Source organism: Sus scrofa, chromosome 7, assembly GCF_000003025.6.
Source record: "Sus scrofa isolate TJ Tabasco breed Duroc chromosome 7, Sscrofa11.1, whole genome shotgun sequence".
Classification (NCBI taxonomy): Eukaryota; Metazoa; Chordata; class Mammalia; order Artiodactyla; family Suidae; genus Sus; species Sus scrofa.
Window position 1 is genome coordinate 80,756,350 of NC_010449.5, and position 20,505 is coordinate 80,776,854.

The 20,505-nt window shown below is 44.3% G+C and overlaps 1 protein-coding gene across 1 annotated transcript in view; it reads right to left on the minus strand.

Moving 5' to 3' along the window:
• The window catches only part of RYR3 (ryanodine receptor 3), a 568,547-nt gene that overhangs the window by 116,320 nt on the left and 431,722 nt on the right, over positions 1–20,505 (minus strand). The window contains 6 exon segments of the mRNA XM_021099907.1: positions 1,543–1,621; positions 4,836–4,999; positions 6,584–6,724; positions 8,383–8,473; positions 13,999–14,219; positions 16,909–17,078. Of these exon segments, the coding sequence (XP_020955566.1) occupies positions 1,543–1,621; positions 4,836–4,999; positions 6,584–6,724; positions 8,383–8,473; positions 13,999–14,219; positions 16,909–17,078 (866 nt within the window).

The following is a 20,505-nucleotide window of genomic DNA, read 5'->3' on the forward strand; positions in this document are numbered from 1 at the left end:
GATGGTAGCAGAGGCCAGATTAAGCAGTGCCTACTGGGCCCCTTAAAGATTTTGACCTTTACATTAAAATGGTTAGAAGGTATTAAGGAATTGTAATAAGCAGAAGGGGCTGGTCTGCAGAACATGACCAATCTGGGAGGTTATGACCAAATTTGCACACTGAACCTATCACTTGCCCTTAGCATGAAGAACAGCGAAAATGCACGTGGACAGACTAGTTAAGAGGTTGTCACCATTATCTGGGTGAATGATGACTGTGGTTTGGACTAAACCATGGCACAGGGGCAGAACTATAAAAATTCAAGAGGGAAAATGCACATGGCTTAGGGATGGACTGGATATTGCGATACATTCACGGAGGCGTCCTTTTTCCCTAAGTCAGAGGCTGGCCAAACGGGCCTACGTGAGGAGCGCTGAGAAAACACCGATGCTCTAGTGTAGGAGTCAGCAAATCACAGCCTTTGGGTCACATCCAGCCGACTCCCTATCTTGGAAATACGGTTTTACGAGAACATTGGCAGCCTCCTTCATTTACGTGTTATCTACAATTGCTTCTGCGTGACAACAGCAGAGATTTGTTGCAATGGACTGTCTGGCCCACAGCGCCTAAAAGGTTTCCTATCTTGTCCTTTACAGGAAAAGAAAATGCCAACTTCTGCTCTAGAATCGTGAGTATTAGCCTGTTCTATAGTTACAATGATTGCTGTCATCATGAGCCCCAAAGGGGCTCAGAAAAGAATCAGAACTGAGCCTGGATCATCACAGAGGCCGAGGCAGGGCCTCAGGCTGCTCCTTGTCCCGGGTGCCTCACACAGAGGTGGTTCCCAGGGCCTTGCTCTGGAGACGGGGCCACTGCTCTGGGCTGTAGGCTGCAGCTGAGCAAAGGTGCCAGTGCTTAAAGGGCTGCCCACAGGAATCCTGGCTGTCTCTGGCACGTTCCTCCCCCTTTGCCTGCCAGCATTAAAGGGCTGACAGAGCAATTAAACTTATTAAGCAGCCTGACCTCATGTGGTGAGGAATTTTAAACACCAGATGGACAGGCTTATTAATAAGGGAGTGTCTAGAAGTTCCAGCGCTGTCTGCCATAGGAAGATGTGTGTCTTCCCTAGAAGAAAACCCAGCCTTCTGGCAAAATGCAGTGGCAAAGCATTCCAGTTCACTTCCCCTTGTCCAATGCTATCTTCAAAGAAAAAAAATTTAATAAAAACCTCTGGCCCCACATTAGGTATTTACGTCAAACACCTGTAAGCATGTGCTTGGGTGCTAGTTCCAGGATATGTGATGTCAAGAGAGACATTAACACCCCCAGAATCAATCCTTTTCTTGAGAAACACAAAAAAGCCACACCAGCAGCTGCTGCCAACTATTTCCCCGACTTCCAGCCACCCTGGAAGTTGCCACTCAGAAATAATGAATGCTCTTGGCATGGCGAGTCTGTCACTTAGATGAGCCAGGCACATTTCCAGGATTGGACCTTTAATGCTCGTGGGTTATTCTCCCCCTCTCAACCCTGACAATTGTCAGTTGGATGATAATCCCTACCTTGTCACAGGCCCATTTATCATGTGAATGCTCCGCGTACTTGGTGACGATGTATTCCAATTTTTCAGGCAAGGAGAAACTGTGAAATGAGAGGAAGAAAAAACATGATAATCTCCTCGAATACTTCAGCCAGATGTGCCAAAAAGATGGTCAGAACTGACAGATGGCCATCAGAAGTCAGATGTGGTCAACCAGCTAACCCCACATTTGCAGCTGGATTCTACACTTAGGGGCTGTCCTGAGCCCAAGCATTGCCCATCCTGGACCGGGTCACAGACACACCCATGACCAATCAGAGGGCATCTCTGCAGCAGCCCCTGCTGCACAGGTAGTCTCCTTCCTGCTGCTCTGGGTTCCCTTGACTCCTGAGAACCACTTTGGCTCCTGGGACAGGCCTGCCCGTGTGATGGTTATGTGAGAATCCCTTCACCCAGACATGGCCCTGGCATATGCACACTGTGGTATATGCAATGGATGGTCAACGGGACCTGCTGTATAGCACAGGGAACTCTACCCAGTGTTCTGTGACAACTTATGTGGAAAAAGAATATGAAAGAGAATGGATATGCATACCTGTATAACTGAACCACTTTGTTGTATAGCATAAATTATCACTGCATTGTAAATCAACTATACTTCAGTAAAAAATTTAAAACATGAAAAAAATACATTTACTTCAAAAATAAAAATACCAGGAGTTCTCACTGTGGTTCAGCTAGTTAAGAACCCACCATAACGGCTGTGATGATGTAGGTTCCATCCTGGGCCCGGCTCAGTGGGTTAAGGATCTGGCATTGCTGCAAGCTGTGGTGTAGGTAGCAGATGCAGCTTAGATCCTGCATTGCTGTGGCTTTGGCGCAGGCCTGCAGCTGCAGCTCTGATTGGACCCCTAGCCTTGGAACTTCCATATACCTCAGGAGTGGCTATAAAAAGAAAGAGAAAAAAAAAAAAAAAAAAAAAAAAAAAAAAAAAAGAAGGAAAAAAACTCCCTCTGCTCCCCAAACAAAGATACTGCTGTGCCATAATTTAGCTCCAGTCTGGGAATGGCTGAAGCGGGATTGCTCAAAGGTCAAATGATACAAAACAGGGCTTGTCTACCTTTGTGGGTTCAGTGACTCACGTTAAATACTAGAATCGTGGCCTGACACCTGTGGTTTCAGTTAGCCCCAAAGCTCTTGCCCCTTCTGTTGGGAACTTGCCCCCACTTCCCTTTAAGGAACGAGTCTTCTTGTCCCACAGTCGTATGTGACCTGTCACTGAGGATGGGCTCTGACGAGGCCAATTGGATTCACCCTCCCTGGAATTTGAATCTTTTTTTTTTTTTTTTTCTGTCTTTTTGCCATTTCTTGGGCCACTCCCGTGGCATATGGAGGTTCCCAGGCTAGGGGTCAATCGGAGCTGTAGCCCCCAAGCCTATGCCCCAGCCACAGCAACTTGGGATCCGAGCCGTGTCTGTAACCTACACCACAGCTCATGGCAATGCTGGATCATTAACCCACTGAGCAAGGCCAGGGATTGAACCTGTAACCTCATGGTTCTTAGTCGGATTCGTTAACCACTGCGCCACAACGGGAACTCCCTGGAATTTGAATCTTGAGTTGAGGGAGCCCAGAGCATCCAACTCTTCAGGGTGACTCACCCAATGGTGACACCTGGAGGTTGTCCATCTGGTCACCCTGCCTTGGTTCCTGTCCTTGTTGAGGCCTATGCAGTCAGCCCTTCACTAAGTTTTGATAATAGCCCTGCATCCTGGCAATAAGGTCCTTTTCTGTTTTGGTTTTGGTCAGAGGTAGCCCCCATTATTCATATTCCTCAAAGAACCATACTGTGTCAGAGGTATGTTTGAAGGAATCAGAACTCTCAAAATAACATGGGACGAGTCACCATGAGCACATAATCACTAGTGTATCACATCATCTCATAGTGTTTATAAAAGCATCCATGCGATCACACCTTTTGTCACCCTTTAGCATACTTCGGTTTTCACAGGGTCAAGTTCTCCAAAATCAATACCTGCCTTCTCTTTGGCCTCAGCTGGATAGTTTGCCATTCCCCTTATTTCTTCCTTACAGCAAGGTCAATTCTGTTCCCCACCATCCACTCAGCTCCAAGCTCTGTCCACTGGAAAGTCTATTTAATTTCCCCAAAGATGAACTTTATGTTATCAGAGCTGACAGCTTGAAGGAAGGGCTCTAGCTATGGCTCTCATCTGAGAACTACCACCATAAAACACATCCAAGGGGCTCACAGAGGATGCCTTCTTTGCCCTTCTCCTTCTACAGCAGTTTTGGAGCAGTTTTTTGTTTTTTTTTTTTCTTTTTGTCTTTTTGCCATTTCTTGGGCAGCTCCCACGGCATATGGAGGTTCCCAGGCTAGGGGTCCAATCGGAGCTGTAGCCGCGGGCCTGCAGCACAGCCACAGCAATGCGGGATCAGAGCCGCGTCTGCAACCTATACCACAGCTCACGGCAACGCCGGATCCTTAACCCACTGAGCGAGGCCAGGGACCAACCCCCAACCTTATGGTTCCTAGTCGGATTCGTTAACCACTGCGCCATGACGGGAACTCCAGTTTTTCATTTAAAATACAGCTGGAGAGGAAGACTGCCTGCCCCGCAACCCGTAATCATAATTGGGATAGACCTGCCACAAGCCAAAATCAAGCAGACCTTGTCTAATACGTTGTCCATGGCCTAATCACACCAGTGAGGGATGCTGGAGAATCAGAGGAGAAATTAAAAGGCATGATTGCAGAATGAATCCAAAGGTCCAGCCTCCCGTGGCCTTGCAAAGAGCAGGTCCAGTCTCTCAAATAGGGACCCGTGCTGTTCTGCCGACACACCCTGAGGCCTTGCCATGGTTCAGCTGAGTGTTATTTATGGAGTTGTTTTGATGTACGATGCTATTAGTACCATAGGGCCTAATTCACAAAGAGCAAAGATTTTGTCAAAAAACTCATTAATAAATTAATTGCATCATTTGTCAGGGTTCCGGCAATGCTTCAGGCGACGTGTGTGGAAAGCATCCATCTCTTATAATAAATAAACCAACTCCATCCTCTAAAAAAATCCCTGATATAATAATACAGTATATCATCAGATATGGATGAATTAGACCTTCAGGAGTTGAGGACAAAATCCAGCGCCTGATGTGACATGCCGTGTCAAAGGAAATGATGAACCGTGTTGGCAGGAGGAAAGGAAGGGACGTTTGCATTTCTGGCTACCTTCTGAAAGAAACACCAGCCATGGGGCAAAATATAGGACCAGCTTAGAGATGATTCTGGACACTCACTTCATAGTGTTGATAGGTTTGGGGTCAAAGTTGCCATCTGCATCCACTGAGATCTGTTTCTCCAATGTGGTGGAGATTCTGGTATCTAAATAATCTGGAGGCAGAGCCCCAGCGATAGCACTGAGACAAGGCAGGGCCATTCGGAAAAGATCCTGGTCGTACCTCTGTGAGGAAGGACAAAGACCATGTTAGTATAAACACCAGAAGCCTGGCCACCAGGCAAAACCGCTCACCAATGAGCCGAAACAACGACAACCACAACAAAAACCACATGAATTCACCCAGGTTAACCCAAATGGGGAATGTGTAAGGCCTGTAATACATTCTGGCGGAAACAGGGATTATCTCTTGTCACAGAAAAGGGACAATCAGATTTCAGTGGATGGGTAAAGCTCTCAAGTGACTGTTTGCTTTAGGTCGAAAAACCTTAAACCAAGGATTAAATCACTATTTCCCAAACAGTTAATTGCAAGGATAGCGAAAGGTTAAAGTGGTTCTCGCTGGATGGTTAGAGAAACTGAGCCAGCCTGTGACTGCAGAGCACATGGCAGCTGTTTCAGGCCCCTTGGGAGCTGACAGGGGTCCTAAGCTGACAGCATCAGCAGACTCCTTGGTATCATAGCCATCCTCTTCTGAACTTGGCTAGGCATGACTCAGTCAAAACATGTGGGGTGAGGGACAGCTTTTGATCTGCTTCTATGACACCAAAGGAAGAAGGTGTGATCATTTAAGTGCAGGTAAACACCAGACTGCAGCTCTGCACCTGCTTCAGGCTTCTGTTTGAAAACCAGACCTACTCACGGTCTACCTTTAAAGCTGGAACCTGTTTATGGCCATACTATGCTGAATGTTCCTGATCTTGTCTAAAGCCGGTGACCTCAAAAATCTAAGTGTGAGTTAAGGGAAGGGGAGGTGAGCATAACAGTCAGGGCTTATTTCAATCAGACTGCACAGTGAGGCTTGGAATTCAGAGGACCTTCATCCCCCGCCCCTCCCCAAACCAGTGGCTGGGGACCGCCTCCCATGAATGGCATAAGGTCTTCTGTGAATCCCACATCTCAGCCTCAGGGAAGATGCTGGGACTTCTCCAGGCTTGAACTTGGTGAAGGCCAGCTAACAGGGGTCAGACAGAGTTGTGTGTGGGTAGGGGGGAGGAATGGGGGCAGGGTAGGTCATTAAGATGGGAACCAGGAAATATTTTGTGATTTACAGAGGAAGCAGCCCTCCCATTTATTAGTGTCATGAGTCTGGCAAATTTTTTTCTTTTCTTTCTTTTTTTCTTTTTTTTTTTTTTTTTTTTTGCTTTATTAGGGCCACACCTGTGGCATATGGAGGGTCCCAGGCTAGGGGTGGAATCAGAGCTACAGCTGCTGGCCTGTGCCACAGCCACGCAACCCAGGATCTGAGCCGCATCTGCAAGCTACACCACAGCTCACTGCAATGCCAGATCCTTAACCCACTGAACGAGGCCAGGGATCAAACCTCATGGTTACCAGTCGGATTCATTTCTGCTGTGCCATGATGGGTAATCCCTGGCAAGTTTTTCAATGGCTCTTCTCACCTGTCAAAGGAGGATTGGGGCAGTTTCTATTTGAGCAAGTTGGGATGAGAATGAACGTGAGATGCCTGTGAGGTGCACAGTCCCTGGCACGTGGTCAAGGCCGCTGAGATATCAGCTCTTGGGATGTGCAAGAGCTCGTATCCCCAAGGCTGCCCACCCCACTTATTTCAGGAAGCACTGCTGTTACCTTGTGGGAGAGGGAGTCAAAAATCCCCCAAAAGAGCTTCTCCGTCAGATGCAGCTCTTCCTCCACAGCCAGACCGTAGCTCCCCCATCCCGAAGGCAGACAGTAATACTTCCAGCACTGTTCGTAGTGATTTGTCAGAAGCTGGGGGGTCCAGGAGCGGTGTGCACCAGTGTCGTGGGGCAGAGACGATCCACAGCATCAACAACACACAGGGGACAATGGAACAGCACATGGCCATCAGGAGAGTGAGACAACCATAGAAACAGTGGGCTATCAACAGAAAACCCCTCCAACACCAGTGAAACTGCTCTTGTGCCTAGTGAGCTCCTGCCTGAACAGAATCTGCCTGATTATTTCTCCTGCCTCCTATCTCACCCTTAGCAGTTCTGAAAAAGGGAAAGGAACCATTTCTACTCGAACTTAGAAAATGCTGCTCTTTGGAAGCAGTCATGGTGTGCTGTTCCAGCCACTTTGGGGTGGCGAGAATTTCTTCTGAGATCTTTGCTTATAGATCTAGGAGTTTTTGGTAATACTGATATGGGGAGGGGATGGTGGGGAGCACACGATGGGTCTGAAGATTTTCTAGGCATGCATTACTGCCTCTGGCTTCCCTGCCTACCGGTTTCTTCCAACGGCCCAGCCAGGTGACAGCAGTTCTCCACAAGGCCAGTAGAGGGCACGTGTACACTGTCAATGGTCCCATCCCAACAGGAGGGATCCACAACCTCCAAGAAAACCCACTGATCTAAGGGGTAATAGTGAGCTTATGGGGTGCATCTGATGATGCCTTTTGGGAACCAGCACTCAGCTGACAGCACAGGCCTGCCGAGAAAGCAATGACAAGCTGAACTGTGAAAACCGGGGTTTTAAGCTAAAGGACTTTTGGGGATGACGACTGGGAGTGTTGGAGTAAGAGAGGAGAATGGGCCATGGCGAGTTGTGGGATGTCTCACAACATACAAGCTGTCTTCTGCCTGGCATGGAAAAAGAGGACCGAACTAATGTCTTCTGTTTATCCCAGTAAAATGCTTCTTGAAATCCTTGCTTATTAGACTCTTCTGAAAAGAAGGGAAAGTTCTGTTGAAATCACCAGACAGAATTTTCAGGTCTGTCTGGCCATTGCCGACCCTTCTGAACATGCAAATATACCTGGTGCCTCAGAAGCAGAAGATGAAAAACACTGCCCTCTATGTGGGCTGCTGATTCTGGTGTCCCTCACCCAGGCGTTGGTGCTCTCAGTACCACAATAAAATGACTGTAATTTGTGGGAAAATCAGGAATCAAATAACCAAGGGCTCTGTGGCCTTTCCTTTCATTAATTAAAAAAGACAAAAGAAGTTTAAAAAAAAAGTAAAAAGAGAATCTGTTACAAAAGGGAAAAAAGCATCATACAGTAGGAACAGACAAAGGACATTTTGTTTTCTGGACCTAAATGAAGAATCACAGGGCCATGAAGCTTTTCGAGAATGAAAATATTCAGAAAACCTAGTTAGGACAGGAAAGTGCAAAACCTGAGTCCCCTCACTAACTTCTGCTAAATAAGAAGTAGTTGGTGGGAGCCCAGGAAGGAAAATCAGAGCAGTTAATGGATCCAGCAGAACTATTCTTTTCGACATGGAAACTCAAGAAGGGGTTTGATTTGGGGGAGGGGGGTGTATTCAGTTAGCTCTCAACTTCAAGGAGTGAAAACCACTTCAGATGTATTTTGCTCTCCCAATTGTGAACATCATGTTTTACATGGCAGGTCTCCTGTGCCACGGTACCACAGACTGTATTTCTGTAACAACAGAGAGGTTTACCTTCAGAGGCATTTTGCAGTATTCATTGAGTTGGGGTACATCAAAAACCAGACGTCGCAGGAGCTGCTGTAACATGGAAGGCCTCAGGTGACTGCAGGATGGAATAAGAAAAGCAAAGGGATAGAATAAAAAAAAAATGAGGAAGAGAGAATGAAAGACACACTCAGTGAGAACCATATATTAGAGTTAAGCTTCAAAACACTTAGGTCCTAAAACACAAGACTGTGGGTAAACTCCAGTCAATGATAACACACTTTAAAAACACAGGGTAGTTAAAATGCAGAGAGTTCCTTGTGGCACAGTGGGTTTAGGATCTGGTTTCACTGCAGCGGCTTGTGTTGCTGTTGTGGCATGGGTTTGATCCCTAGCCTGGCAACTTCCACATGCTGTGGATGCAGTCAAAATTAAAAAAAAAAATGCAGAAAAATGCATAGGTACCTCATGATTTAAGATATCTAAGGTTCAATTCTAATCACCATGTGACAAAATGTTCAGGGTCTATGCACACTCAAAATATAGCTGCTGATTAGGTGCAAAGAAATGTGTAACAGAAATATTACAGAAAGAAGGAGCAGCTGATTTTAGAGCCATTTCTATATCAACATCCACCTAAACTCTGCAAAGGTGGAATCTGAAGCCACCTACTGGTGTGATCTGAAGGGCGCGCTGAGTTACTACCTGATCTCAGAAATTCTCATTATTGAATCATTTCTTTGGGTTAAGGGTCTATCCAAACAAACAAACAAAAAACCCTCCTTTAAAAGGCAAAGAACAATTTATCGAATTATCAAAGCATTCATGGCCTTGGAATTTGGTGCAAGTAAATTCTAAGCTACATAAAGGTGAGATAAGCAATGCTGATTTAGCCTTAATTTTGATTCATTAATTAATTTTTATTTTGTTGATGGTCAGACCCACGGTGTATGGAGGTTCCCAGGCCAGAGACTGAATCTGAGCCAATGCTGCAGTAATGTCGGATCCTTTTAAGCCACTGTACCAGGCCGGGGATCAAACTTTCACCTCTGTAGTGACCCAATCTGCTGCAGCTGGATTCTTAACCCACTATACCATAGCAGGAACTCCTTTTTTAAAAAAATTTTTATTTTTAGATTGCCAAACCTTTCAAAACCAAGTAGAACCTCTGGATTCTTCCCAGAGAAAATACACACATACACACAGTTTGGCATGTAAGTTCAGCTCACGAGCCCCTGAATTCCTTGCAGAGATGCCCAGGAAGCCTTGGAGGCAAATCAAGAACTCTGATGTAGAATGCTGGAATGCCAGGAAAGAGAACCCTGGAGGGGTCAACCGCAGGAGGGTGGACATAGTAGAGATGGACAAAAAAACTCATCTGTTTCACAAAGCTGGCTAGTGCTAGCCTTGTGATGAAAAGCCCTGAAGTGAAAAAGTCAGTCATAATATATGCAAGTAAAAGCTTGCTGCTAAATGTAGTAATTATAAGTGTATAATGTAAAATCCCTCATTTTTCACTGTTCAGCTAATTAGCAATATCGCCTTAGATTGACTAATAAAATCAAGGAGTAAAAGAAATCTCTAATCTATTAATCCCTGACTCATTAAAAATAAGTTATGGAGTTCTCTGGTGCTTAAGACTGGCACTTCACTGTTGTGGCCAGGGTTCAATCCTTGTTCTGGGAACTGAGATCCCATATTAAGCCACTGCATGCTTTGGCAAAACAAACAAACAAACAAACAAAAAAACCTTAAAAAATCAAGTATCAATTTGTCTGCTCTCTCTAGAGCTCAGATGGCCGAGAGGAGTGTGGAAGCTGCTAGCGGTATAGGAATAGGGCTGTGAGCTTAATTTTTGATTTGATATAAAATTCTAATTCCCCAAGTCTGATCTGATTTTTTTAAAAGCAGTTGTGCTAAAATTAGTCTTGCCATGACTTCCTTAAGTGGATCCTTAACCCACTGTGTCAGGCTGGGGATGGAACCTACGCCTCAGCAGCACCTGGAGCTGCTGCATAGACAACGCCAGATCCTTTAATCTCCTGTACGACAGCAGGAACTGCTCTGCCATGACTTTTTGTTTTCTTTTTTGGCATATGGAGTTCCTGGTTCAGAGATCAGATCCAAGCCACAGTTGTGACCTATGCTGCACCTGCGGCAATACCAGATCCTTTAACCCAATGTGCTGGCTGGGGATCGAACCTGCATCCTGGTGTTGCAGAGACCACCCTGATCCTACTGTGCCACAGTGAGAACTGTAGTGACTTTTTTTTTAAACTAGGAAATAGCTTGAGTTCCTGTCATGGAGCAGTGGTTAACGAATCCGACTAGGAACCATGAGGTTTCGGGTTTGATCCTTGGCCTTGCTCATTGGGTTAAGGATCCGGAGTTGCTATGAGCTGTGGTGTAGGTTGCAGACACAGCTCGGATCCCGCATTGCTGTGGCTCTGGCGTAGGCGGCGGCTGCAGCTCCGGATTAGACCCCTAGCCTGGGAACCTCCATATGCCATGGAAGTGGCCCTAGAAAAGGCAAAAAGATTAAAAAAAAAAAAAAATGAATAAATAAAAATAAAAAAAATAAATTAGGAAATAGCTTATGCTGGAAGACAGAACTCTTTGGTTTAGTTCCTAAGATACCTGCTGAGTTCAGATGTAGTAAAAGGTAGAACAAGATGTACAGGTGTGACTGATGTAGCTACCACCATTACAGAGTCAATGCTGATCGAAGGATTTCTTTCTATGCAAACTCATTGTAGCAACAGGGAAACCCTAGTAACTCTATTAATTCTTCAAGGCCTGTAGTGTGTTTATCAAGCTTTGTTTCTCTTCTAAGGCCAACAACATTCAAGTGAGCTTAATTCTCTGCCCGTTTTAGTAATACCAGAATGAGTGGAGTGGTGTCAATGTATAGGGCTTGATTTAGGTAGAGGATCTCAGAGAGAAGTCCTTTTCACGAGTCCTGGATGGAGATCCCCTCCCACCCTCCACTCCACAGCCTAGGCAAACAGTACTATGCATGACACAGCTTGGCCCCTAAAATAGTTGAAGCCTACAGGCCTTAGATGACAGAAGGATAGCAGATAGAGGTTAATTTTTTTTTTTTTTGTCTTTTTGCTATTTCTTTGGGCCGCTCCCCATGGCTAGGGGTCGAATCGGAGCTGTAGCCACTGGCCTACGCCAGAGCCACAGCAACGCGGGATCTGAGCCGCGTCTGCAAACTACACCACAGCTCATGGCAACGCCAGATCCTTAACCCACTGAGCAAGGGCAGGGACAGAACCCGAAACCTCATGGTTCCTAGTCGGATTCGTTAACCACTGCGCCACGATGGGAAATCTGAGGTTAATTTTAATAAAGCATCTAATGGCCAATAGGCACATGAGAAGATGTTCCACATTGCTAATTATTAGAGAAATGCAAAGCAAAACTGCAATGAGGTATCACCTCACACTGTTCAGAATGGCTGTCATCAAAAACTCTGTAAATAACAATGCTGGCAAGGATGTGGAGAAAAGGAATCCTCATATACTGTTGGTGGGAATGTAAATTGGTGCAGCCACTATGGAAAACGGTATGGAAATTCCTCAGAAACAAAAAATAGAATTATCATATGATCCAGCAATCCCATTCCTGGGCATATATCTAGACAAAACTACTTCAAAAAGATAAATGCATCCCTATGTTCATAGCAGCACTATTTACCACAGCCAAGACATAGAAACAACCTAAATGTCCATTGACAGGTGAGTGGATAAAGAAGATATTGTACGTATATGCAATGGAATACTACTCAACCATAAAAAAGAAAAAATAATGCCATTTGCAGCAACATGGATGGACCTAGAGATCATCATACTAAGTGAAATAACTCGAAAGAGAAAGACAAATACCACATGATATCACTTACATGTGGAATCTTAAATATGGCACAAATGAACCTATCTACAAAAGACTCACAGACATAGAGAATAGACCTGTGGTTGCTAAAGGGGAGGGATGGATTAGGAGTTTGGGGTTAGCAGATGTAAGCTATCACATATGGAATGGCCAGACAACAAGGTCCTACTGTATAGCACACAGAACAGTATTCAGTGTCCTGTGATGAGCCATAATGAAAAAGAATATAAAAAGAAGGATGTGTGTGTGTGTGTATATCTGAATCACTTTGCTGTACAGCAGAAAGTAACACAACATTCTAAATCAACTATACTTCCATTAAAAAAAAATAAAGCATTTGAAATGGAAGGGCCATTGTTACACTTGAAATGTAAATGTGAGATTACCTTTTAATCTGATGGTCTAAAGGGACTGATCAATTGCTTTTTTTCCAGGCAGCCCTAGGACCCCTACTGTGCAGTCACCTCATGTGTGACTCAGACACAACCTATTCAGCAACAATCAGGACCATATCATCTGACTGCTAAAGATGCCTGCTGGTTCTGACTCCAGGACAACCTAAAGCAGTCATTCTCAATATTGGCTGCATCATGGTATCATCTGGAGAGTTTCACAACCTAGAGCCCTGGCTCCCAACCCTAAAGGTTTTTTGACTTTGGGGGCTTAGGTGTGGCCAGGACACTGGGGTATTCATGTAGTAGCTTCATAGGAGATTCTAATACACGGTTGGGGTGGAAAACCACTGGTTTAAACATCGGATCCTGGTCCAGGATTGCGCTGCTGAGATCCATCATTGGAAGAACCCTTCTTCCTTTGATCCTACCAGACCTGATGGAGTTTCCTGACAATCCCGGCTCTGGGGGAGACTCTGTCCTGGGTTGGCTCTGATGTCCATCTGTGGTGATGAAAACCAGTGCCCTAAATTTCCCACTGAGACTGGAGATCCCTTATTTTCTTTCTTTCAGATCTTGTAGAGTTTGGAGGTAGGGTTGCTCTTATTCACACTTCGACAGTCTAGTGTCTGAGTCAAGGTTCACTCATTCAGAAGGGGAAAATTTGCTTCTGGCTCTCTTTTAGGAACTAAAGCATTAGTTCTTAACCTGAGTACTTCAGTCCTGAAAGACAGTCTCATCTCCTGGTCCACCAACCCTCAGGATGCAAGCCTGAGCTGTTCCCAACTTCCTCATAGTGAGAGATGAGCCTCAAGGGAAAGGCGATCAGAAAAAGCCTGCAGGATAAACTAAGAGTATGGGATTAACAGATACACACTGCAATACATAAAGCAGGTCAACAACAAAGCCCTTACTGTATAGCACAGGGAGCTATATTCAAAATCTTATAAGAACCTATAATGGAAAAGAATCTAAAAAAAGGAGATTTATATATATGTGTGTGTATATATACATATATGCATAAACATAAATACACATATACATTCATACATAAACACATATGCATAAACATAAATACACATATACATTCTACACATATACATTCATACATACAAATAACTGAATTACTTTGCTGTACACCTGAAAGTGACATGATGTTGTAAATCAACTCTATTTCCATTAAAAATTAGAAAAAAAAAAAGAAAGAGCCTGTGGCAAATAGGGGAACCAGCACATCCTTAGAGTCTGAGCATCTCCTCCTCAGACTAGCTTCGGCAGGTTTTAGGTGACACAGGTAAATGCGGCTGCCATGGATGCACACAGGGAAGGGAACAACACAGGAGCAGGTACGTACTTGCAAATGGCGAGCAGACACTCCTCTATGGTGTCCCTCTGAGCTTTGGTGAGGGAGCGCCCCTTGGAGAGCCTGTATATCGTCTGGAGTGTCGAGTCGATCAAAGAGGTGTAGTGCTCTGTTCCGGCAAATAGAGGGGCGCACCTTGTGAGCAGCGGCAGCACCGCTGAGCATATGTACCTGTTCAGTGCCAGCGCAGCCTCTGTCGTGCTGAGGGAAACCTAAGGAAAGGGGGGTTGGGATGCTGGTTAGTCCCCGGGAAAGAAAGACCCAAGCTTACCCCTGAAGTGTGCACACATCTAGCAGGGCGGGGAAGCGTTCACACATCAGTTTCACAGTGACAGACTGAACGACCTTCTACACTAAAGTGACCCATTTCTCATCTGCATCTTCAATGAGAAAAAAAAAAATCAGGTTAGGAGTTCCCATCGTGGTTCCGTGGTTAATGAATCCGACTGAGGTTGCAGGTTCGATCCCTGGCCTTGCTCAGTGGGTTGAGGATCCGGCGTTGCCATGAGCTGTGGTGTAGGTAACAGACATGGCTCAGATTGGCATTGCTGTGGCTCTGGCGTAGGCCGGCAGCTATAGCTCTGATTAGACCCCTAGCCTGGGAACCTCCATATGCCACAGGAGTGGTCCTAGAAAAGGCAAAAAGACAAAAAAAAAAAAAAATCAGGTTAAAAGAAATAATAAACAGGTTGGCACTCATTCCAAATGGTCCATAAGCATCTGTTCCGTTCAAAGAAGGACCCTCAACTTTTTATTAAAACCAGCTGATGACCAGTCTAACCCGACACCCTTGATATTTAGAAAGTCCAATTGCCAAGCTACTGTGTTATTATTCTGGTTTTTGCTCTTTATTCTTAACTTGTGGAGACTCACAAACCGTACTCTTGTGATCTGGAGATAAGGAGATGGTTACAGGCCGACCGAGCTCTCAGACTCACTGGTTTTACACAGTTTTACAGAGAGAAAGTAGAGCTCCAACCTCCATCACTTAATATATGAACCTTGTCGGTGATTTGCATCTGATAATGGTAAGACCACTGAAGGAAGCCTAACTTTGCCTGGGAAAAAGAGTAAAGGAACAGAAACCTTGAACCTTCTCTAAAACTGCTGCAATCTTCACTTACAATGTTTTCTCTTGCTCATCAAGATTGGCTGGCTTAAGGAAGGCCCACTTAGTGGCACTAAATATAGCCAAGCATGCTTAAGTACCATCTTTGAAAAGTACAATAACTTCCAAAGAAACCTTGGGGTCCACAGAGATCAAGTATTATCCTATTTCTGGTGATTATCACGGCTGTTATGTCTGTAACACATTTTCTATAACTTATAATTTGATAAGCTGTTTTCTTTGAATGGTTAGTATTTCTGGGTGTTCCTATTAATTAGCAAAAGCATGCCTTCTAGGAGCTGAAGGAATCATATGGAAGGAAATAACTAATCTTTCACATTTATCACTTTAAAAGACAGAGTTGTTAAAATGAGAAAGGAAGAGCTTTGATTCAAGCGGCTTAAAACTTTTCAAAAGGGACTGCGTGAAAATGAATGTGTGAGGAAATGAACATAAAGCCTCTTTTGTGGTAGATGGTGTATAGGCAAGCATGTGATTTGAACACCAGATGCTAGTATGTGCTGTTTATTTGATCTATAAACAAATTGACTGCTTTGATCAAGAACCTTGGGAGTGTCCCATAGGTTAAAAAAATTACTATTTTTTAAATCAAGGAATTTATAAGAAAGCTTAAAAGAAAAGTAGCTGTGGAAGCATTGTTGAATTTTATAAAACAATCATATGCCCCTGATACCTTGATGGATATATTGTTTCTTATCTCCACACCACAGACAGGGCAGAGCTCCCATTCAGACTGGGGTTCATACTGCTCGCCATTTCTGGGTGACCCTGTCCTTTTCTGAGTAACTCATTCCAATGGAATCCATCCCAGTTAAGGTATTGGCTAGCTGACCACCCATCACCAGGGCTTAGACTTCTACCTCTGTTGGAGGGGTAGCCTTGAGACAGATCAAGAAGATAAGCTATTGGCTCTTTAAAAACAATTCTACCCTGGCCAATTTTCTTTTTTTCTTTTTCCTTTTTTCCTTCCTTTCCTTCCTTCCTGCTTTCCTTTCCTGCCTCTCTCCCTTCCCTTCCTTCCTTCCTTCCTTCTTTCTTTCTTTCAACTTAAGCTGATCTAATTGGTCTTTTCTCCTTGGATCCAGGACTCCTGGTGGACTGTTTCTCTGCTTTGTCGTGACTTGGGGCATCTGACATCTGTGTTCTCTGACTCCTGGGGCCTCCTGTCTTGATGTCTGTTGATGCTGGATTACACTACCTTACACATGACTTCCAAACCTGGATTTGCACTTGGCCTCTCACACTGACCTTGTCACGCAGAGCTGCAGACTATCCTTCCTGATGGTCAGTGCATGCAACTTAAGGAGTGAGAGGAGGAAGAGTATTTCTAGCCTACAATGAATGCTTCCTACCAGCCTTTCTCCTAAGAGAAAGATAGAGCCATAGCTCTCATGTGAAGGTGATTTTTGTCTCTCAGAGTACATGTGGCAACATCCAGAACTGCTTTGGGGGAGGGGTTCCACTGGGGGAGAGGCCAGGGATGCTGCTAAATATCCTACAATGCACAAGATGCACCCCCTACCCCATGACAAGTAATGCTGAGGTCGAGAAAATCCTGCAATAGAGGGAGCAAGACTGAATACTTGAGGTCGTTTACCTACATCTAAGTCTCTGGACCAGTATATTCAGATCTTCCATTTCTTGGTTCCTCTATTTTCTCACCCTTCAAAGAAAGCTACTAATACGTAATCAGTGAGCAGATAGAAACTGTTCACTTCTAATTCCAATGTTCATCTTTTCCAATGATGAAATTTTTTTTTTTCACCACTTACTGTATCTAGAGAGGCAGAAGCTCTTAAGTCAGGTAAAAACCCAACCTCCAGCAAGTGGAGCAGAAAAGCTTGGTCCTTGATGCCATAAACGCGGTCCAAGAACAGCACCATGGGTGCCTTGTGGTCGGGGCAGAAGTTGGCTGCCATGTCTGGTTCACTGACAGACCCATCTGAAAGATACACAGAGATTGTCATTTCCCCTTTTCTATCTCCCCAGTCTCAAATGGATCACAGAGGTTGTCTGCCTATGTGGCTTGCTCTCCTAACAAGAAACAGGAATTTTGGAAATAATACAATGCTGTGCTGGACTTAGCTTATACTGGCATGGAAGAGCTGATTGTTAAAATCTCAGGAATTTTGTGACCCAGTTATTAGATATGCCTATTATTAAAAATCAAAAGTTGCAATTAAGTGAATTGTATTTTTAAAAGGTAACAAATTCTCAAAACTCATTGCTTCCTAATTATTGTGCTATAACCTATATGTGAGGTTATTTGCATCTATTTTATGTTGGAAATACAGTATGATAGGGTGCTATGTACTTTCTCTGTCCAACTCCACACTCCATGGCATCACATTGAGGGCTTGAAATTAATTGGTAGGCAAATGCTGGGAACCAGGGCTTGATTTATTGCTTTGTTGAATGATGACATAAGAAAGGGAGGGAGAATAGGTAAGGAAGATTAAATGGAAAAGGGTATCATGTTTGTAGCCACTGCAGCATAAATAGTACAAAACTGAGGCAATGTCCTTTCAGTATTTAGAAGCTATTATCTGATTCAGGTGAAATCTAGATCAGCTCATCCAAAAATTTTAACCTTGTTTTAACAAAGTGGTTCAAAGATAAAGTGGAGAAGTGTCATAAAGAAAATAAAAATTTCTGGACTTGGAGAGGATTTTGAAAGAAAACTTAAAAAGTTTTCCTCCTACTGTTTTGTTGACACCAAAAACTAGGGAAGAAAACCCCTAAAATGAAATAAGCTAAAGTCATGGCATATTTAAATACTATACTTCATAAGGCATCCTGAGAGCTGTAGATATTTAGTGCTGTCTAGCCCAAACCTAATTCAGCCCAGAGCTTTGTGCAGGGCTCTGGGAGAGCAAGGAGAGAAGATACATTCCAGACAGGAGTCTGCCTGCTTCTCCTCCCTTAAGCACCAGGGGGAGCTGTTTCTGAACATCGGAGGCTGAATTAATCTATCAGTCAGCACTTTTACCAGATATTAATGAGTGCTTTGTGTTCAAAAAGTTTGGGAAATACTGGGTTTAACATTTATATTCTTTATAATATGTTTTCTCAGAGGCTTTATAATCTTAATGTGCTTCATGAAGTAATAAAATATGACATAGTCAAGGATGTTGTCACCAAGACAGGGGAGGAGGAGACCTCAGCCTCTGTCCCCCAGAAAAGATCAAGAATGAATAGCTGTCCATGAAAAAAGATGAGTTCTAGGAGGGCTCAGAGTCCATTTAAGAAACTTCAGAAACACAGTAAAACAAAAAATCTGAGAGTAAATACACAAAAAGGGAAGGAAGAACAGCTTAATTTTGCCTGCATTCATCAGGCTGGCACTGCTAAGTGTCAAGAGTGACACTCTTCAGCTAGAAAGAGTTCCCTCTGCCAGAAAGTAAGAGTGAGATGGGCGACTGGCTTCCCCAGCCTTCTCGAGGGCCACATCATGAAGGACTTTGGTTTCACCCTACCTAGAGAGTTGGCAAAGTTGAGATGTCCAGTGACGGCTGGGAACAAGGATGAAGGGCAGAGACTACCAGTATCATCCACACAGTAGGAGACCAGTTGTTACAAGTGACCTGTTTTCTGAGGACTCAGAAGCTTTCATCACTGAAGAAGCATAAACCAGCACAACTACCATAAAAATCCAGATTTCACCAGTTTTTGCCCCACAGGCTTTTATGTTCACAGATGCTCAGTCACCTGACTCTCTCCCCATTGCCTGTCCATCAGCAGCCAGAACCCCAAATCCACAATGGAAGCCAACCCCAGTCCCTATGGTTGTGCAAGTACAAGATGCTACCTAGACCCATTTAGTTGATCTCACTGTCATACATGCACTCCAGGTTAGCCACTCCAGCTGTGCACCTGCACATTGCTAGCCCAGCTCCTGTCACTGAACTCCATTGCTGTGCATGCACCTAGGTGAGACCCTGCAGCCATAAAAGTGCATGCTGATAGCCAGGTTCTCTGTAGACGTCAGTGTACCCACAGATGGCTCTGGTTTTTGCTGCTGGCCCCTGCCCTTGCCACTATGTGTGTGTTTGCAGTTGGCCTCTACCACTACATAGGTACCTGGAACTGGTCCCTGCAGCCAAGTGTGTGTACCATTGACTCTTGCCACTCCCACCACCTGCCATGGTCCCTAGTTAGACTTGGAAGCACTGTTTAGGACCCCAATGGCCCTTGCAGCAACTGAGGATCACAGGCAGCACTTTCCAAGGACGATGCAATTGTCAATATTATTGACTCCAGTGGCCTGAACTGACATCATGCCCCCTCTGGACCTGAAGCTGCTCCATACCCCTACACTTGATGCCCTGTACCACTAGACCTTGGGTCACAGCACGCTCTAATGAACCTCACTTGAAGGTGAAGGTCTTTCTTTACCAAAGTCAGTCCATAAAGTCTAGAAGAGGTGATTGCTTCTTCAAACGCACAAAACCTGTGCAAGGATCATGAAGAATAAGGGAAACATGACACCACAAAAAGAACACAGTAAACTTCTAATAATTCAACCCAAAGAAGTGGAGATACATGAATTACCTGACAAATAATTCAAAATAATTATTCTAAAGATGCTTTAAGAGAGCTACTAAAGAACCCGAGTAAACAACTTAATGCCATAGAGAAAACAATACAAGAACAAAATAAGTTTAATGATAAGATAGAACAGAACATTAAAAATAAAAAGAACAGAAAAGAAATATTGGGATTGAAGAATACGGTGACTGAATGGAAGAATTCAATAGAGAGCTTCAAAAGCATATTGGACAAAGCAGAAGAATCAGTGAATTCAGAGACAGATAATTTGAAATTACCCAGTAAGCAGAACAAAAAGAAAAAAAAAGAATGATAAGGAATAAAGAAGGCCTACGGGACTTATGGGACACTATTAAGAGAAACAACTTACATATCACTGGAATCCCAGAAGAGAGGAAGAAAGAGGCAGAAAGCTTATTCAAAGAAATAATGTAGCCAAAGAAAAAAAAAAAAAAAAAAAAAGGAATTCCCGTCATGGCACAGTGGTTAACGAATCCGACTAGGAACCATGAGGTTGCGGGTTCGGTCCCTGCCCTTGCTCAGTGGGTTAACGATCCGGCATTGCCGTGAGCTGTGGTGTAGGTTGCAGACGCGGCTCGGATCCCGCGTTGCTGTGGCTCTGGTGTAGGCCGGTGGCTACAGCTCCAATTCGAGCGGCTCGGATCCCGCGTTGCTGTGGCTCTGGTGTAGGCCGGTGGCTACAGCTCCAATTCGACCCCTAGCCTGGGAACCTCCATATGCCGCGGGAGCGGCCCAAGAAATAGCAAAAAGCCAAAAAAAAAAAAAAAAAAAAAAAAAAGAAATAATGTAAAAATTTTAAC